Genomic DNA, 20,054 nt, shown 5'->3' on the forward strand with positions numbered 1-20,054 from the left:
CATGTTATCTTTCCTACATTTTATTCAGGAGTACATATTCCTAAATGTAGCTTTGGTGCCTAAACTGAAAAACTATGATGCCTAAATCTAACAAAACAAGTACATCTGAAAGTAAACATAAAAACACAACTAGAAAAATGTTTCCTTCAAGGTAGATCTGAGGTAGATGAGGACCTTATTGTGTTTTAATGAGGAAATACTGCAGAATTATGTTGGCTGTTTGTTGCCCTCAGGGTCTTATGTTGCTGAAGTTGATGCTATTTAGAAAAAAAGAAAAATCTTGTACAAATCTCAAGTACAAGTACAAGAAAATCACAGTATATTCAGCATAAACGGTCATTATGTAGAGTTGCAGGTTGTTCCTGTTTTCAGTAGTATGTTATGACAGTGGTAAAGCCTCTGACATGAACACATGTTGCAGTGGTGCCCACCACATCTTCTTTGCATAGTCAGGTCTTGGGGCACCACAGCCAGCTCAGAACCAGCTTCCATTGCTAGCTTGTTGCCTATTTGCTGTTCAAAACCAAAGTATAGAAATCTCATCTCTGTCCTTTATTGGCGTTTATGTGCCAGACTAATCCCTATGGTTGGAAACAGTAACTCCATATTGCATGTTCTGAAAGTTGTCCAACAACTTCTCTCAATCTGCCTTACCCTAACTTCAAGTCTTGATGCTGAGCTATGAAGCTGCTGGCATCCTTTTCAGGCTTTTCATACAGATGTAATGAGTGCCATCAATTTCTCATGTAACTTCACATATTTCCATAACCTAAATGTTCCCCTAAGTGTTCAATAGTTAAAAAGCTAGATATCTAAAATCCACTTTCTTTAAGGGTGATGAAATTCACATGAAATTCACTTTTCAAACAAACAAATTTAAAAAAGGCCAAGCTGTACAAAAAAATAAAAAAAAAAATAAAAAATCCATTACACATTACAAGAAAGGTAAGAAATCTCTGGGTAACCTCAAATTACCTTTACACTGCCATAAACAACTCTCACTGGGATGCAAGCAAAACTGAGACAGGGCATCACAGAAAATCAATTCTAGCATAATTCTTACAACTCAATAACCAAAGTTTGCATAAAATTGTTCAGTAATTGTTTGTGTTTTTATCACTTTCAGGACTTGGCAAGCATGCACAACACTAAATAGTAAAATGCAGAACGTCTAACTGAAGAAGTGTGGTTCAAATATTCTGTACAGTCACAATGACAATATGAAATTGAATCCCAATGCTGAGCAGCAAATAGGAGGCTCATTCCAACGTCCAGCATTCCCTATACCCCATCGTGGTATGATACAAAGCATTATTGAGACTGCATACATTATATCAATAGCCCAATCAAACTCCTTCTGTCAAGCCAATCAGCGAGACATAACAAATCGATTGTGAATAAAGGATCATCAGCAGATCTGTCATCAGATGACCCGCTGATGCACAAATGAGCACAGCAGCCACAACGATGACAGTAACACTCACACAGGCTGATCATTACACCTCCTCAGCAGAAAACGAGAGGCATGAATGCAGAAATACAGCTATCTGAGCTCAGAGATGGAGTTTGGAGAGGAGTTATCTGAGAATGGAAGAGGTGGTGATTGCAGAGAAGTAAAGAACTGGCAAGAGCAAAGTACAAGTACATAACCACTGCAACAAGATTTCAGAGCATCAGAAAGGACAAGGGTGGAAGAAAATTACCAGGAAAAGCAAATGAAGCATGTATTTGACCGAAAGGTAGAAAAAGAGTGAGGGGGAGTACAATGAAAAGCAAAAACAAGTAGCTTTATTGAGAGACAGCTGAGGGGTGTTTGCAAAGAAAAAGGACAGTAGTGGAAAAAAAGCAACAAAAGCTCTAAATAAAGAGAAGAATTAAAAGAAATGAAAATTTCATGAATAGAAAGCTCTAATTTCAGAAAAAGAGACAATCACTAAGGTTCTTCATCCTACCTGAGTTCCTTTTGGAGATGTACTTGACATCATCACAGGCTCCAGAGGCAAAGAGGAGAGGGAGGAGGAAAAGGAGTGATAAAGTCTTCATCTCCCTATTTTCCACCAGCACCTGGAGAAAATGAGACAGAGAATAGTTTTAGCATGTGCAGAATCAATCAGATTTTATTTAAAAAACAGTCAAAAACATTAATCATGTCAACAGCATTAGTCATGTAGAAACTAATTTTAAATGACAAAAATTATCCAAGTGGTGCTTCCTGGTCAGCCATCTCCAGGGTTTTAAACACTCAAAACTACAATGAATATTACAAGAGACTTGACAGAAGAAAAGAGTCCAATGAGGTGTTTTTGAGTTCTTTTAGAAACAAGACTGCAGAGTAATTAGGAGTTCTCTGGATTATTCTGGAGAGTAACCTTGAATGATCTATAACATCACCCTGATCTAACATTGGAAAGATAGTCATTTCAACATGAGTCAGTCTGGCAGAGAGAGCAAAGATAGAGCACTTTCTGTACCAGAATCTAATTTCAGTTTTAACCTTGGATTGTAATTTACTGATGTGACGTGAAAAGTATAGGGTGTCAAACTAGATACCCAAATTTTTATCTTCAGTAATCATAAAGTAGTCAAAACTTGCCCTGTTAAGAGTTTAACATGAGTTAGAGGACAAAGAAACTATGAAAGTACTACATCTGAGGGAGACCCAGTGGCATAAATGACCATGTCATCAGCATAGAGGTGAAGAAAAAATCACCTACAGAATAATATGCTGCAGTGAAGGTTCTCATAAGAATCTCATTAGTTTTAGCTTAAATCCAGGATAGAATTTAAAATTCTCAAATGTAAATTCACATAAATATTCCTAAGTCACCAACCTCCATTGGATCTCAAATATCTCAGAGTTCCAGACTTTCCCATCAGTTTCACTCTCAAACTTTAGGTTTACTGGTGGTTCCTAAAGGTTCTAAAAGTAGAATAGGAGGCAGATCCTTCAGTTATCAGCCCCCTCACAGTAGAACCAGTTCCTAGTTTGACTTCAGGAAGCAGACACCCTCTCTACCTTTCATATCAAACTTTCTTTTTGATAAATTTTATAGTTAGGCCTGGCATGGAGACCCTTATCCATCCCTTTAGTTCTGCTGCAAATTTTTCCCTCTCTACTCTTGCTGGCAACCCTGTGCATGCTGAGGATGGAGGATTTAATGATCATACCATAAACAGACTTGGCTTGTAAGGTCAATCATGCCTTAAATTATTTTGAAGAACAAAAAATATTAATGTGTCAGCCTGGAAAACTACCAACCTCATACATACCCCAAAAATATGCAACCTCATCTGACAACTATGCAATTTATTGCCCTTTTTTTTCTTCTTCTTTGATTTTCTTACTTGTTTGTGTAAATGTAACATTTTTTTTTTCTTTGCTTTCTTAAACATTAAAGAGTCACATTTTGCTTTAGGTTTGGATTTATTGACATGAATGAAACAATAAAAAGAAATTATGTTAACTTTCCTTTTCAAATGGATTCATGGAAGAGGAGCAGAAAACTGCGTTAACATTGGTGGGGGTTCAGAAACATCTGTTTTCCAACGGACTGAAATAAAAAAAATTATTAAATTTCACCAGAGGCCTTGGAAACAAAGGCTGCAGAAGCACCAGCACTCACACACAAAACACACACTTGCAGTCTTTGAGCCTGCCATGTCAAATCCCACTCTTGGAGTACAATTAGATTTTCTCATGCTTTCTGTGTACAAACACACTATATGCACACCGTGACACACACAACAAGTGGGAGTTTAAAAGAGACTATTAGTTTTGCCAGCAGCTGTTTGCTGATAATAAATGGGAATTCAAACTCCAGCTTGAATTCTGATTGAATTCGCTTTCAGCTCACATAAACTGTGGGTATCTGATGACAGAACTCAGGGTGGTGTCGATGTGTTAGCTACTGTTGCATGCTTCTGAGGTTAGAAAGTGCAGAAAGAGAATGAATGCAATGGAAAAGGTTGATTTACAACAGTGAGAACAAATTCAAATGAAGAAAAGGGTGAAAATGCAACTTGATGCAACTAAAAAAAGGGGAACAAATGTCTTTGTGGCAGAATGGGAGTAACAAAGAGCCAAACGATACTATCGTATTGAACCGAACATAGACAAGATTTTTGTCATTGAAAACAATGTGAAAAAGGCGGGTCGTCTTATAACCGAGGTGTAACCATTGACACATGCTGATAGTTGTCTGCGGTTGCTACACGACTGCAACAGCAGAGGGCGCCAGACTATTTTGGGCTTGTTGTAAAGACATTGACTTCAATGTGGGTGGGGTCATCTGTCAATCACAGCAGAGAAGGAGTGATGGGAGATGAAAAATAGAGAGGCGCGGTAAACACCTGACAGGGAGCCAAGAAATATGAGTTACAGAGTGTAATGTCCAAAGATGGCGTGTCCAAAAAGACTGTCTGAAAAATGCTAACAGTAAGAGAAAAGCTTACTGTGCTTCTAAAAGCAGGCGCTTCCAAGAGATTGACTGGAGGGCATGCGAGTTTGTTATTGAGAAACGTAATGAAGGCATGCCCTTTACAAAGCCATCATCCAGCTGAAATCCCTTGCCAGGTAGTTAGACAAATCCACCACTAAGTTTAAAGCCAGCATCGACTGGTGGAGAAGGATGATGCGCCCTAGTGTCCTTGCATAATTATAAAACCAGCCTTGCCCACCACTTGCTATCAGACTTTGGAGAGCTGCAGTCTTTTCAGAGATATGTGATTGGCTTGAGAAAAAGACACTCATACACCCTTGATCAGCTCAATAATGCAGACCAAAACCCTGTGTTTGTTTTACATGCCTCCACCTGTGACTGTGCACAAAAAGGGGAGGAAGTTTGTTATTGTGAAGTCAACTGGAAATTAAAAGAGTTGGGTCATCATCATGTGGGAGTACCTCGTAGACGGGACCAAGTTGCCTCCATATGCGATTTTAAAACGCAAAACGGTGCAGAAAGAGGTAATGCTAACTGGCATTGTTGTACATGCCCAGGAAAAGGGCTGGATGAAGAGTGACCTTGTGGTTGAATGGCTGAAAGTGTGGTGGGGAACGCAGGGCAGGACTCTCAGAAAAAAGAGAAACATGCTCATCATGGATGCCTTTCACGGACACCGGATTGATGCTGTCAAAACTCAGGTGAACAAGATGAACGGCAAGCGTCTGCGTGCACAAATGTCGCCTGTCGCTTGGATGGAGAAGGGCAGTGATTTTTGCCTCATATAAAATTAAGGGAGAAGGAGCGACGTCGCCTCCCGTGTGTCGAGCCCATTACAGGATTATCCTATAAAATGATCATTTGGTCTGAGGTGTGTTAGGAGCAAATTTGTCCCAACAATTAGCTCTGAAACAGGTCATGGCCGACAATCATGCTCAATATTTACGACCAAAAATTTTCACTTGTGTGAGGAAAGTCGACGACTCCTGAGTTGTGACTGTGTGGATTGACTATGTGGAATGTAGCCAATCAGAGAGCGAGATGACTGGGGAGCAAGGACGGATATAAAGTCTGTGTTCACGCTGTCTCCAGTCTGTTCTTTTTTTTTTTGTTTTTTTTAGTTCTGGATTTTTCTGTTAATAATCGTCACAAGACCACCATCATTACTTCATCGTGTATGCCCTCTGCCGTGCTGGGTGTTGTGTTTTCCGGTTCTCATTTTTCTTTTTCTTCGTTTTTGTTCAATCTTGTTTGATCACAGAAGGTTTCTGGCTTGGAGGACTAGATTCTAGATTGGCTGCGGGATAGCATCGTTATGTGTGTGTTGTTCTGTGCTGAGATTATCAGAGCCACCACACCATACGATCAAAACTGTTCAATGCCGGACTTTTTATGTGTGGGGTCTCTAACAGACAAAAAATCTCTGTAGATTTAGAAAATACTTATGTGTGTACCAGCCTTTAGTCATCATACCAGGGGGGGATGACAAGCCAGCTCCAGGTGTTGGAAAGGTGGCTTATTGGCTTTTCAAGGATAACTGCGCAAGAGGTCCACCGAGTGGCTTCTGTCCGGTGGTCACATACTCACACTGTCTAGGAAAAATCTAAAGCCAGCTGTACATTGGCTTTGTGAATTGATCCTCCAGCCATGGTAGTAATACCAGCGAGCATCATCAGTGGATTTAAAAAGTGCTGCATAATAAATGCATTGGATGATAGCAAGGATGATGTTCTGTGGGAGGAAACGGAACTGCAGCATGAGAGAGGGAGTGACAGTAAACCCAGCGAGGCAGAGGAGTCTGACTAAAAGCCTCGTGCAGACTTTTGATAAGATATCTGACAGTTTGTACGTTAGTTGCAGCATTGCAAGACTTTAAAGTTAAATGTTTAATTACAATGGTAGCCTATTTTGTTGGTTCTGTGGTTTAATTGTACAGATCTTTTTATGCAATGTTGTGTTTTCTGTTTATTTCATTGTCAAACGGCTTGACTAATTGATTTCACTGTTATGGTTGCTGAATTACTCGTATTTAAATTCAAAATTGTGAGTGGTTAATTTACATTTAGGTTTTACATTATAGTGATTACATTTATAGCCAAAAATTAAAGAAGTCTGTAATTATTATTTAAACGGTTTTCTCAGAATTTCAGTAAAATATAGTTTCTTTAAACAAAGTAAATTTAGTTAATCAGAGTCTTTTTCTGAAGATTAGTCTTGGAAAGAGGGGGTCATCTTATAATCAGGGTCATCCTGTATTCGGGTCAATACGGCAAAAAAATCTTTGATAAGTTCTCTGGAGTTGACAACGCTTGTTCATCCCTTCTATTTCTATCTACTTCCAATTATATGAATGATATAATTAATAATAATATTTTTGTGTTGCAGAGATCCATCTACCGACTTTTTGGTTGCTTTTGTATCAGACATGTAATCTGTCACACATGCCTGACATGTTTCGACAGTAACCCTTCCATCTTCATCAGAGGTGTCAGTAGATGGAGAGTGATGTCATTATCAGCTGATGTTCACGTAGGTGTGCTCGACCTAAATAGTAAATGGCAAATGGCCTGTACTTATATAACGCTTTTATCCAAAGCGTTTTACATGTGAGCCACTTCTGTTAATCATCCCTGTCTTCTGTTCCCCCAGGGAATCTATGTAAACTGAGAGGTTTCAGACAGGAGCAGCAGTCCTGAATTAAAGGTCTGTGTTCTTTGCATTCAAGTTTTTCCACAGCTGAAGTTTTCCACTGCTGTTAGAGCAACTGTGCATACCCTCCCAGATTTCCATGACATTGTTAAGACATAAGCAGTATCAAGCAGAAAATGACCCCATTCTCTTTAGAATTACTTATGACAGTCTGCTTGCGATATTTGCTCAGATTAGTCTAAGTAAGCTTGTCTAGAGGCCCATTTATTGCACATTTTACATCCTGTTTCAAACATTGTCAAATGTCACTGCCAACATACTCCATGTGCTACATGGTTATTTGGCAATACATTCATATAGTTTAGTTTCATGGCTTACAGGATGAATAAAATATTCTTATCTTACATTTGTGTGCATGTTTAAAACTGCGTCACTGCTGTCTTGTTAACGTAACTGGAAGACAAGAAAAACACGATGGCGTGCAGCAGCAGGAACTTGACGTGTAACCTCAACAAGTAGTCTATGTTACAGGCTTCTTAGCTCCCACATTAACAGCTAATGCTGAGACCGTGTGGGCTGCCATGTTTTAACCAGATGGGTTTTTTTGTTGTTTTTTTTTTTGTTTTGTTTTTTTTTTTTTTTTTGTTTTGGTTTTAAATAGCAGGAATTTGCAGAATTTGCATCACTATGTACGGAAACTGAAAGAAATCCAAAAATGAACTGGAGAATGCAGAACAGGGATTTTCTAATATTGTATTTCAGAAGTGCTTGCAGATGTGTCTGATCTGATTATTACAACTATTAGATTACTCCCAGTTATCGGACTTTGATGGCTGTGTAAACAGGCTTAGAGTAAACGTATATGCCATGTCCGCATGTTCAAAGGTACTTTAACACATACAGCTTTTTCTCTGCTTTTACGGTTTTTATTCAAATCAAAAAGTCCATTTTAGACCACTGAAAAACTTTTAGGAAAACACCTTCCAAAATGAAGACTCACCTGATTCAAATAAACTAGTCAGTGTGCAGGACTAGTTAAGCTGTTTGATTAATTTGAATTGAATCAAGTGTGCTGGAGCAGGGAAACATCTAAAACCTGCAGGAAAGCAGCTCAAGGACCAGGCTTCCCCACCCCTGGCTTAGAGGACAAGGAAAAATGCCAATGGTGCATCAAAATCTTACATTTTTGATACACCACTCAGAAATTAAATTAATTTTATGCTTTTAGATAAATACTTAATTTAAATTTTCCTCTTTTTAAATTATATATCTTTTCAAGGCCATTACCTTATTTTATTGAATATGAAGACTCCTATGAGAGTAGTTACTTCTCTTAATGTAACAGATAAAAATATAAACTGGAAGAGGTCTGGCCTTGGAGGGAACACGGTCCTAAAGTCATTGCAAATTATGGGTTCTAACTTCTCATGAAATACTAATCAAGGAATCATTTGTTCCCACAAGTCATTATTCCTTCATTCTGTTCAGTGTGCTGGTGGTCCTTTTGACAGTGACAACATATTTAAATACATTTAGACCTCAAACATAAATATTTTTGTCCATTCAGTTTTCACTGGCCAGTTTCTCTCGCCTTCAACCTGAGACATCAACAGCTTAATGTTGAACTCGAGGCTTGAGGTGGCTATGTCAACTTTTTCTAGTGCTTAGCTGTGTTCCTTTCCACAGTGTATAAATATTCCCTTCCCCCCGCATCCTAAGGAAAAGTCAGAAAAGGAAAGCCCTGCTTAACAAAATTCCTCTTATTTGAAAACAACTTCACCAACGGTGAAAGCACTCAGTGTATTATGCCATTTATCCAATAATGTGAAATGTTTGTTACTGCTACTAGAGTCATGTTAATGCAGAAACCTAACATTAACTGTTTTCCTCTGCGAGATACTACACATAACATGTTGTATGCAAGCTTATAAACGTTAATTCCATAGCATGTAATAGCATTTTTAGCTAGTATCTGGTTTAGAGAAGTGGAAGGAAACAGTGGCATACATGCATTTATCTTGTTTAATCCTTAAAACTCCAAATCATTTTTTGGTAAACCGGCTTTTTGTATTATTATTATTATGTTATTTTTATTTTTTTTCCGTGTAAAACGCATGTAAAGCTCAACCATTTAATCCCAGTCAACATCTAAACATTTTTTCAGGACAGGCCAACCAAACCAAGAAAACAGAATTTATTACTAACAGAACTTTGTAGAAATAACACACTGATCAACAGTGACCAAGCCTTTTCTCATCTGCACATCATTCTCTCAAGTCTTTCAGGAGAAAAACACACACACACACACAAACACACAACAGAAACTATTTACATGTTTACACTTTTTTTCTTCCCACTTTCTGTGCTTTTTACAGTTATTTATTTTACTTTTTACCCACCATCCTCACAAAACCAACTCCTAGTTTTTGGTGCCACCTTACATCACAACCTTTTCTGAAATTCAACAGTCTGGATGACATGTTTAACATCCAGGTGCTTAAGAAAGTGAAGTCCATTGGTATGGACCAAATGCATCCTCTGAACCATGAATACAAGTTTCTGGGTCTTCACTTACCTGTTCCCCCACCTACTAAAAACAGATACAAGTTTTCCTTCGTGCCTCCCTCCGTCTGGCTCTCAAGGCTACAGGGAGGAAGAGGGAACTGCATTGTGCTGCTGCTTCATTACACTTGTACTATAAACTCTTTTTAGAGGATTTTAGACCAAGCACTTGGTCCATCTGTTGTAATTTTCTGTTCATATCTTACATGTTTTATGTTATTTTATGTCCTATGTTTTATGTGATGTAACTGCTGAATATGTCTGTCTGCTGCAAACCAAATTGTCTTTTCGAGGACCAAATCAAAGTGAAACAAAATTCTTGGCTTTCTTCCAGCCATAGAGGAGCATTATTTTTCTTCTTTTCACACACACACATAGAACTTTCTGCTCACTGGTTGATCTTTGGCTGCTCCTGATTGGACGTTACCATCAATCTAAGCTCTCTGATTGGTGGAAAGTCTGACAGGAAGTGGCGTCATCATCATGTCCAGGTCTAAATAGAGGTCTCTGAACAAAACTACATGTAGTGGCTGGATTGTAAACCTCCTGGACGGGATAAAAATGCCTGGAAACCTTCTTTAGATCACCAAATGGGTAGCTATCCATCACAGTTTACCCCACAGAGCTACACACCACCATTTCTGGGAATCAGATGATGATGTAGCCTAAGCGATATGCTTGGGGGGCGACGGAGAGCTAGAGTTTTAAGGGTTGATGCTTGTTATCATACAATATATATGACACAGATGTTCAAAGATTCTATTTTCTAAGTGATGTAGATTGATCAGTTGCATATTGGAGAACTTTCCCAAATCCACTACCTCGTACTCTTCATATCCTGCAGATTTTGCAATAGTTTACATACCGTGTATTACAACTTGGCCAAATGAGTAAGTACTACTATGTTACTAAGTTTCAAAAAGAGCCATAGTTCTACGGCTAAGCTAGCAAAACCAGTGTTAGCTTCCTGCTTGTAGGTTAGTTAATGCTAGCAATAGTTTTTTCTATTTTTTTTTTTTTTTACAAAATTTAGAAGTAATAAATGATTTCTCCAATGAGAGCATGTAAAGCATTTACTAAGGTCCTCTTTTTTTCTTCTCTTTTGCTTGGAGCTTAAATGAGCCGTGGCTGCTAGTGAATTATTTTGTAGTTCAGATGTGAAGTGATATTCACAGCTCCCTTTTAACTCATCATATCTGCTCCCCATGGTTTGGTTTCATTCTCTATTGCCTACTCAGTAAAGTTCACTTCACAGGGAACTTCCAGTCAACTTCAGCACAAACTGTTTCTTTCAGCCTAATGTAGCTCTTACCTCCAGTACTGATGACAGAAGCTAACCAACAAGCCTTATATTAAACTTTTTTTTAATATAAAATACTTGCCAAAACTTTGCATCAACAAAGCTGGAAACAGCTGATGACTCATCAGGATCATCTTCACATTCACACAGACGGTTAACATGTAGCCTACTGGTTGATCAAAAAAACCTTAAACAGGTAGCTAAATCAGGATCTGTAATGTTTTTAATGTTCATAATTTCACAGCTGGCTGCCACACTTCAGCTTGCAGAAGCTGCAGATCTTGTTATTACTGTCACTCCCACATTAAGCTGTCCTTTCACAGAGCCTAGCTCATGGAGTCTTCCTCTAGCACTCTTATTCCCATATAGGCCCCCTCATGACCGAACACTAAGCTCCCTTTATCTTATCCCCTCTGCAGCCCCCTCTGCACGGCTAACATCCATCACACACAAACTCATACACCAGGGTCAGTCTCCCCTCTTTCACACATGAACCCTGACTCACTCGCTAAGACAGCAGCAGCTTATTTGATGCTTGATCCACCATGAACGTAAGCATGTAATGTATGTGTGCACAGTAGGAGGGGCAAAGGGAGAGCGATCTAAAACAAAATTATATACAAAGAAAGAAAAAGAAAAAGAGAGTAAGACAGCTGCTGTCATGTTCAGGCTTAAAAATACGTGGAAAAATATGTCTGTCTGATAGTGATTTCACAAGACCACAACAAAAGGAGCTCTAAGCAAAGTCAGAGTGAGTTTGATGCAAAATGCTATCCATTTCAACAACTCAGAACGGAATGGGTTGTACAACAAAAAATAAATAAATTAAGGTTAGATGTACTTCCATCTCCAAAGGGAAGATAACTGACATGGATGCTGCATGCAGAAGCTCGATGGGCAGAACTGTAAAAACTTATCTCACACTGATAATTACATTTTCCTGTTGATGTCAATTTTAATCCCAGAAAATTTTAATAACTGGTTTAACACTGAGACAAACACTTTGTAAGACGCATGAACACACAGTCTCAGATGCACACATGCACACACACACACACACACACACACACAGATAGCAGGCTATTCTCGTCCCATGCAGACCAGTGTTGAGCCATTAGGCTGCTTAAGCCACACATCCCATATTAAAGACAGCCTGTAGCCCTTTTCTGTCACACTATCTGTCTCACCCAAACTACATGAGTCATGCTGTTTGGTTACAGAGACAGTCTGTGTTTTACATGGAAACATCTTTGTTATTTAGGATTTGAAATCAATGTTTTTAATCCCTGCAAGAGGCGTAATTGCTTGATGTTTTGGCTCCAAAACAGCAATTGTTGCCCAGTAAGTGACTTACATCATAAAACTAATAAATGTATAAAATTACTTTTTTATTTAGAAATTATGTCAATGCATACTGTTAAAAAACAGCTACTCTACACCCAGTCCTCAACTAATCTTCAGGTTTGCAGTGACCCACTATGGGAATCAGAAAAAGCAGTAAAACGGAACAAAGCCACTAAAAACGTGTGAATGTCGTGCTAACGTATTAACATGGATTAACATGGATCTGAAGATCAGACGTGACTCATGACCCATTCACCACGCGATAACAAACAGCCACACAAATGAGGTCAAACAGAATTTTAAATTCATTTTTTACTTTCTGTTGGAGAGTTAAACCATTTTAATCGTTCATTAGTCCATTTATAAAAGAACTTGCTTTCATGGTATGTTACTGACTATAGGACTTTAGTAACAGCTGTAATTAGATCAGCTTTTTTTTTTTTTCTTTGCACGCCATCAGCAAATAAGACTGTTTTACACACTTCCTATTCAAATACTTTGCTTAATTCAGTCAATTAATTTGGGCTTTTTAAAACAGAACATTTTAAGTAGTTTGCCTTGTGATCAGCAGAGGGCCTTAAAACTAAAGATCAGCTTCAACACTGATCGATACCAAAGCCTTGCACTCCAAGTCCAAAAAGGTCCAATAAGAAGCTATGTTTGCTAATGTTAGCTCTTGTTTCACATTCATGACAGCTGAGTCATCAAAATCAGCCTTATTCGCCAAGTATGAATACATACAAGGAATGTTTTGCTGGAAGATGTTCTCAAAATATGAAGTACGAAGATAATTAAAGGGGTGAGGCTCAAAATCTGAATGGAAATTATTAAGGAAGCTGATGAAGCTCTGCCCGAAACGTCTGGGCCGCAATAAAGTGAAACTGATTGATCAGTGCTTTCCGTTTATATTGTCCCATGAATTGTATAAGCTCATGAATTTAAACATTAATTAACAATATTCTGCCAGGTAATTCCCCCTGGGTTGAATTATGGAGTTGATAACCATCCAGATCCTGAATGTCTGGGTGAGTCAACCCAGGTAACAGAGCGATATCTGGGTGTGTTAATCATACTTCGTCATACAGGCCTCAGGTGTGTTTAACAGAAAATAATTGAGTCATCAAGAGCAACAATTAAGCTACATTAAGCACTTATTTATCCATTTGGGATATCACTGTGATTTATGTACTGTACATGGAAATAAATACACATCAGCTTAACCTTTACATGTCATCCAAATGTAATGCTGGTTGGTTAACATCAATAAGTTAGTGGGGTGAACTGTCATTGGATTAGCGGTTTGGATTTTTTCTCATTTGGCCTCTTTTAATGACAAAAATGATCAACATTTTCATTTTCACAGCACCAAATGTTCTAACCTCAGAATCTTGCCACGTGACATGTTTCCAGTGTTGTGTGTAAGGAAATACAGGCATGCAGAATATACAATCCAACTTCATCTCAATCCAAAGCCACTTCCAATTCAATTTTGGTCCCAAACTGTGAGGGTCACATTTAAATAGAGTTATTTTAAATGTGTTATAACATTAGTTTAATTTGAGTAGGTCATGAAATGCTTAACCCTTGGAAACTGAAGTTGTTACGTTTAAGTGCACTTCAAATACTCTGATGGTGAGATGATTATAAAAACCCATAAAACATGATTCTGTGATTATGTTCATGTGATTTAAATGTTAATTGGATTAAGTATTACAGCTTAGAGTAATGTAAGACATCAACATCAGTTGTAATGATACACAAAGAACATGCAGTGAAAAATTACATCCGTTTCCATTTCTTGATGTAATGTGAAAGTACCAATTAACCACAGCTTCTCAGGTGCAGCTTCCAACCACCATCTGTCACTCACAAATGCTTACAGGATATAGTTTGGTTGATGAAGTCCCTCCATGCTTCTGAATGCAGCAGGATGAGCAATGAAAGGTATGACCGTTCCATCTGCAGTCTCTAATTTGAGAGATGTGGTGTACACTCATCAAGCCCTGTGCAATTATGCACGCCTCTTCTAATGTGAGTACCTTGATTAAATCTTGCACAAGCAGCACCAGGCTCTCATGGTTTGAGCACAGGAACATCTGTGGTGTGTGTTCACAGAAAAATGTTTTGGTTGGAACTCAGCAGGCTTTTCCGACACTCTGAAAAGATGACAGTCAGCAGGAGCAGAACAAAGGTTTTCTAAGTTCAGGAGAAAGAGTTTTACTTCAATACATGACGACCATGTGGACTCTGATCAGTTGTACATCCTTTAATCATAGCTGAGTAGTGAATGTGCTATGTTTAATCAGCTTTTGTTAAAGTCAGACAAAAAACAAAAAAGATGAAAATTGCACACAAATGCTAGAAGTAGGTTGGACTCCATTTCCTCCTTAAGAATCTGTGGTCTGATAGATGAAGCAGGTGGTGAAAACCTTCCTCAGAGGTTTTCTCCATATTGACATGACAGCATCACACAGTTGCTGCAGGTTTGTCGGCTGCATCCATGATGAGAATCTCCCGTTCCACCACATCCCAAAGCTGCTCTACTGGACTGAGATCTGGTGGCTGTGGAGGCCGTTGGAGTCCAGTGAACTCATCGTCATGTTCTAGAAAGCAGGTGGAGATGATCTGAGCTTTGTGACATGGTGCATTATCCTGCTGGAAGTAGCATCAGAAGATGCTCCACTGTGGTCATAAAGGGATGGACATGGTCAGCAACAATACTCAGGTAGGCTGTGCTGGTTAAACCAGGCCACGTTGGTACTAAGGGGCCCAAAGTGGACCAAGAAAATCTCCCCCCACCATCAGCAGCCTGAAGCGTTGATCCAAGGCAGGATGGATCCATGTTTTCATGATGTTTCCAGCAGATTCTGAGCCGAGCATCTGAATGTGGAGCTGAAATGGAGACTCATCAGAACAGGAAACATTTTTTCATTTCTACTGGAACCTGTCACCAAACAAGCCACGTTTAAAGTAATTTAAATCCTTTTCTTCCTCATTGTGATGTTTGAACTTCAGGAAGTGGTCTTCACCATGTCTGCGTGACTAAATGCATTGAGTTGCTGCTACGTGATGAGCTTAGCTAATGTTAAGTAATTGAACAGGTGTAGCTAATAAAATGGCCAATAAGTGGACAGTATAATACTCAACAAGACTCAAATGAGCAAAGTCATGACAACATAAAAGAGCTATATCTGGATGTTGACTAGGATTAAAGGCTTGAGTTTCTACATGTATTTTTACTTAAAAAAAAAACAACAAAAAAACATGTGGACAAAAAATAACCAGAAATGTCTTGGAGTTTAAAGGGTTAACAGACTCCTTGTTTAACTGGAGCTGTTGAGTAAAAATCCTATTTAGGAAGAAAAAGGAGCTGTCTGATCCCTCAGACGGTTCATAGAAGTCAAGCGAATCAAAAGCTGTCTTTTGATCTAAAAGAGTAAAAATACAAACACTGATATTACTGTAACCATATTAACCAGTTCCCACACACAATTAATGACATAACCTTTACCACCTTTACTATTTTGATAATATAGATTATATACAGTGTTTGTGAAACTACTAAGGTAAATAATCCCCTTGTGTATTAAAGATCAGAAACTAAATATACGCCAACAAAAGAATATATATAAATACATTACCTCAATCACAATGATTGACTGATGAGAGACATCTCCTAAAATGCTTTTAAAAAGACTGTGGCCACCTGGTTGGTAATAAGTTTGACGACTTATAGGCCGCAGAGTGGAGCACAAACGGTGGTACAGAAAAGGTCTATTATCAGCCAGGAAGACATTTCTCACATCATTACCCACCATGAGGAAGGTGGGATTCATTGAACCCCATCATCAGCATGCAGCTTCACAGAGACGAGGCTGCTGTCCAGAGTGGAGGGATCAAGCTCGGCTTCATACCCTTCTTATTAACAGACGGGTGCAGCGGCCAGCATCATCTGCTGCTGCCGGAGCCCATTCACTACAGCGTTTCACAGCTGCATCACATGCAGCGCTTCTTTGCTCGTCACCACGGGGATCTTTCATTTGCATACGAGTTAAGTTGAATGTGCCTTGCCACTCTCTCCGACATGCGTCATCAATATGGCAAGTTGCGCCCTCAGGGCTGCAGCTGCTTATCACAGCGATCTCTGGAAACACCAGGCATCACAGAACAAGCATGGCACCTATTTCTGAGGTATTTAAACTGCTGTCTGACACCAGTGATCACATTACTGCTACAGAGGGCTGAGATAAGGTGTGTTTTTCCCTTTTTAGAGTAGGTCTGATTTTATTATATACAGTAGGTGGTTTCAAGGTTGAGGAAGTGAGTGAGTGAAAATATATGGTCAATTGAGTCTGGGTCTTTGTTGAATACATCTGGAGTCCCGTGGGGTAACCTGTATGGTAATGTGTCTAGAAGAATAAAGCCTCATACACACATGCCTTATGTTTCCTCGCGGTCTAACCCGGGCATCTTCTGGTCTCCTACACATTGTGACCTTGCATGAGGCCTGCCGAGCAGATGCTGTCAGGGATTTCTGCTCCACATGCAGCTCGGTGTCTCCCTTCAGTCAGGCAGTTATATCTTCCATGCGTCCAGTCTGACCCTGTGCTTGCATCAGCATTCAAACCCTCTGACTTGTTTGGACCTTTTGGCTTCTATTCATCTGCTCTTGGTGTATTAAGTTAGCATTTTCAACATGATGTGGCAAGTAAATATCAACATTTCTTATACATCAGTCACAGCCAGTTAAAGGAAAACATTGTAGTGATTTTACTCACCACATTTCCATGTGACATCCCCCCCAGATTTTTTTTTTTTTTTCAGCTTTCATTTCAATTTAAGTTGTGTTCACTGACAAGTAAATTTAGGATTATTCATCAGTCAACTTGCCTTTGAAGCAGCACTGACTCCTCACAATGTTTCACAGGCTCCTGTTTGCATATGTAATCTCCTAACAGACAGATTTGGGTGGAATCTGTGACACTTTTGGCATTTCTGGCTCTTGAGGCGCTGGAGAGGGCCGTCAGGGCAGGTTTTGGCCTAAAAGGCAGCAGCTGAGTTGTATCTGGGCCACGTCTGGTCAATCTCAAGAGTGAATTTAAGGTGGGGTGGGGGCAACTCCCCCATACCTTCACACCCTGATAGTGACTCAGTCGCTTGTGATTTGTTGGAGCATATTTGCCTCTTTAGCTCATTTTGATTAGAGTAAAAATGAGAGCAGATTATGAAGCATTTAGATATAAGCAGGCATCCTGGATCCTGGTCCTCGGGGGCCCAGAGTCCTGAAGGTTTTTACTTGTTTCCCTGCTGCAACACACCTGAATCAGGCTTGTGCAGAGCTTGATGTGAAGTATTATTTTAAAATAAACTAATATAACATTAAATGAAAACATCTTATTAATCCTCTGAAGTAAATCATAATGCTGTTGAAGGGCTTTTTTTTTAGATTGTATTTTTATTTTATTGTACTACTATCCTTTATTTTCTCTTATTTTATACTTTAGTTTTATTTTTTGTTGTTTTTTTAGTTATTTGTATATCACTTTCATATTTACTTTTTTTGTATTTATTTTGTTATTTTTATATATCCCTAGTTAAAGAAAATGTTAAGTGTAAGTGTGTAAAAACAACATTTTTTTAAATAACTAACATGCTTAAAAGATTTTTTTAAAAATATTAATTAATTAATTAATGATTATTAAAACTATCGTGTCATATTGATGTCATGTCATATGATGATGGCAGCACAGGAGACTAAAATCTTCTGTTTTTTTTTTGTTTTTTAATTAAACATTTAGGTGCAGGTAATTTACCTGCAGGTATGTCACGGGTATATATATGAATACACCCCCTCCCTCATCCTAAAAAGAATCGACCACCTGCTGTTTGATGCAGATGAAGATTTTGACAGCTGTGACTAAAACAATGTCACTAAGATGGATCAGAAAACCAAAACACTGAAAGGCTGTTTGCAGGCGAGGGCAGCTGAAGTCAGTCAATAACTCCCCGAAACTTGGTCAATACGGAGGTTTGATTTGTTGTTGACATGAATTTATTGATATATGTTAACATAACACTAGTGAACTAATTTCAAGCCAAAATTACAATACGAAAAAAGACATTTTAAGCGGCTGATTTAGCTACATTGGTGTCATATTGTGTTATTTTTCAAGGAAAAAAGGCACCAAATGTTCTCGTGTGCTGGCTGAGTAATGTGGGGTTATCACTGCCTCGTTCCTGAGCCAGCAGAGGGATGATCTGAGCAAGACGCTGAATGTCCTAGTCAGCACGTAGAGAGACGTTACCTTGTCTGAGTTGGGAAATGAGTCAGGGAAAGTGGGTCAGGGTCCATTCTGACAAATGATTTCTGCCATTAGCTACATTTTGTGTAGAAAATATTTATCTGAGGAAACAAAATTAAATTCTGTGCAAAATTTCTGTGTTTGCTCCCATTTGTGTAGACGTACGAGGATAAACATTTCCTTCGGTTGTATTTAACTCTCCTCTGCACGCCGACACACACCTGTGCACACGTTGCCAAACACGCATGATTTCTGCAGTGTTTTAAATGTACCACCAACCAATCATCGGCTTGTACGAAGTCATTCTGATTGGCTGCTTCACTGCATCATGATGGAAATGGTCTCTTAGCCTACATTTACACTGCAGCTCAATTCAGATTTGTTTTGCCATACATGACTCATCAGATTTTTAATGACAGTCTGAACAGCACAAATCCGATTTTACAGATCCAACTGAGGCCACTTTCATGGTCTTAGAACGGAGACTTATTCCATCTCTGTGTGGAAGTGACCTCAGTCACATTTTCCCCTTTTAATCAAGAGCAAAATTGATTGATTTGAGCAAGATTTCCTATTTTCTTGCTCAAATATCATATTGCGCTTCTCAAATCTCTGCTTTAGGTTCAGCTCTCCTGCTCTCCAGCTCGGTCTTTTTCCCTCAGTCAGACTCCTTCTCTGCTCTCACAACTTCTCTCCAGCCAACAGAATATAGATAAACGCTGACCAAGCAAACCGTCCCCACCGTCTTCAGGGTGCGCTCGTTTTACTGCACTCAAATCAAACAATTACACTGTTGATTAAAGAGGGGAAAAATATAAATAAATAAAAATTAGATTTAGAAAAAATAAAAGAAATTTTTATTTGAGCATTAAGACCTGGAGTGTGAATATAGGCCGTTTAGATGATTCTGCTGGTGTTTGAGAGTCTGAAACCAGTGAAAGTTTCTGCAAACGTCAACTTTTTCTGTTCCATGTGAACAACCTAGATGCATTTTTTCCTTTAAGACCAGGTGTGTGGCAGCGTGCAGGGGAGGGAACAGTGAGGGAGAAGATGAATAAAACTGAGGAAACTTTTATCCTCGTACATCTACAGATGAGAGCAAACACAGAAATTCATTTTCTGTTTACAGAATTCATTTTTGTTTGCTCAGATTTATTTTATTTTGTGAGAAAATATTTTTTTCTGAACATGTAATTGATGCAGAAATCAGTAGTCTGATGAGGGATGAAGAACAACAGAGAAATGCTGTTTATTGCTGCTGCAAGGTGCCAAAACTCTACACACATCGTACCAATATAGTGGCACCATTTCACTTTTCAGAGCCACCAAGAGGCAATATTTTACTTCCTCTCAGCCAGAGATCAAAGTTCCTCTGCTCGTGATAAATAAGGTCCACATTTGAACAGTATTCATTCATTTACTAATTCCATTTTATTTATTTAGCATGTTGAACTAAAC

At 38.8% G+C, this 20,054-nt stretch overlaps 1 protein-coding gene across 4 annotated transcripts in view; it reads right to left on the bottom strand.

The window, feature by feature from the left end:
- The window catches only part of il1rapl2 (interleukin 1 receptor accessory protein-like 2), a 494,907-nt gene that overhangs the window by 402,252 nt on the left and 72,601 nt on the right, over positions 1-20,054 (bottom strand). For all 4 annotated transcript variants that reach the window (XM_041990452.1, XM_041990450.1, XM_041990449.1 and 1 more), the window contains exon 2: positions 1,953-2,064. In XM_041990452.1, coding sequence (XP_041846386.1) covers positions 1,953-2,043 — 91 coding nt within the window. In that variant the 5' untranslated portion in view covers positions 2,044-2,064. The remainder of the gene's footprint in view (positions 1-1,952; positions 2,065-20,054) is intronic.

The sequence above is a fragment of the Melanotaenia boesemani genome, chromosome 7 (genome assembly GCF_017639745.1).
Source record: "Melanotaenia boesemani isolate fMelBoe1 chromosome 7, fMelBoe1.pri, whole genome shotgun sequence".
Lineage (NCBI taxonomy): Eukaryota > Metazoa > Chordata > Actinopteri > Atheriniformes > Melanotaeniidae > Melanotaenia > Melanotaenia boesemani.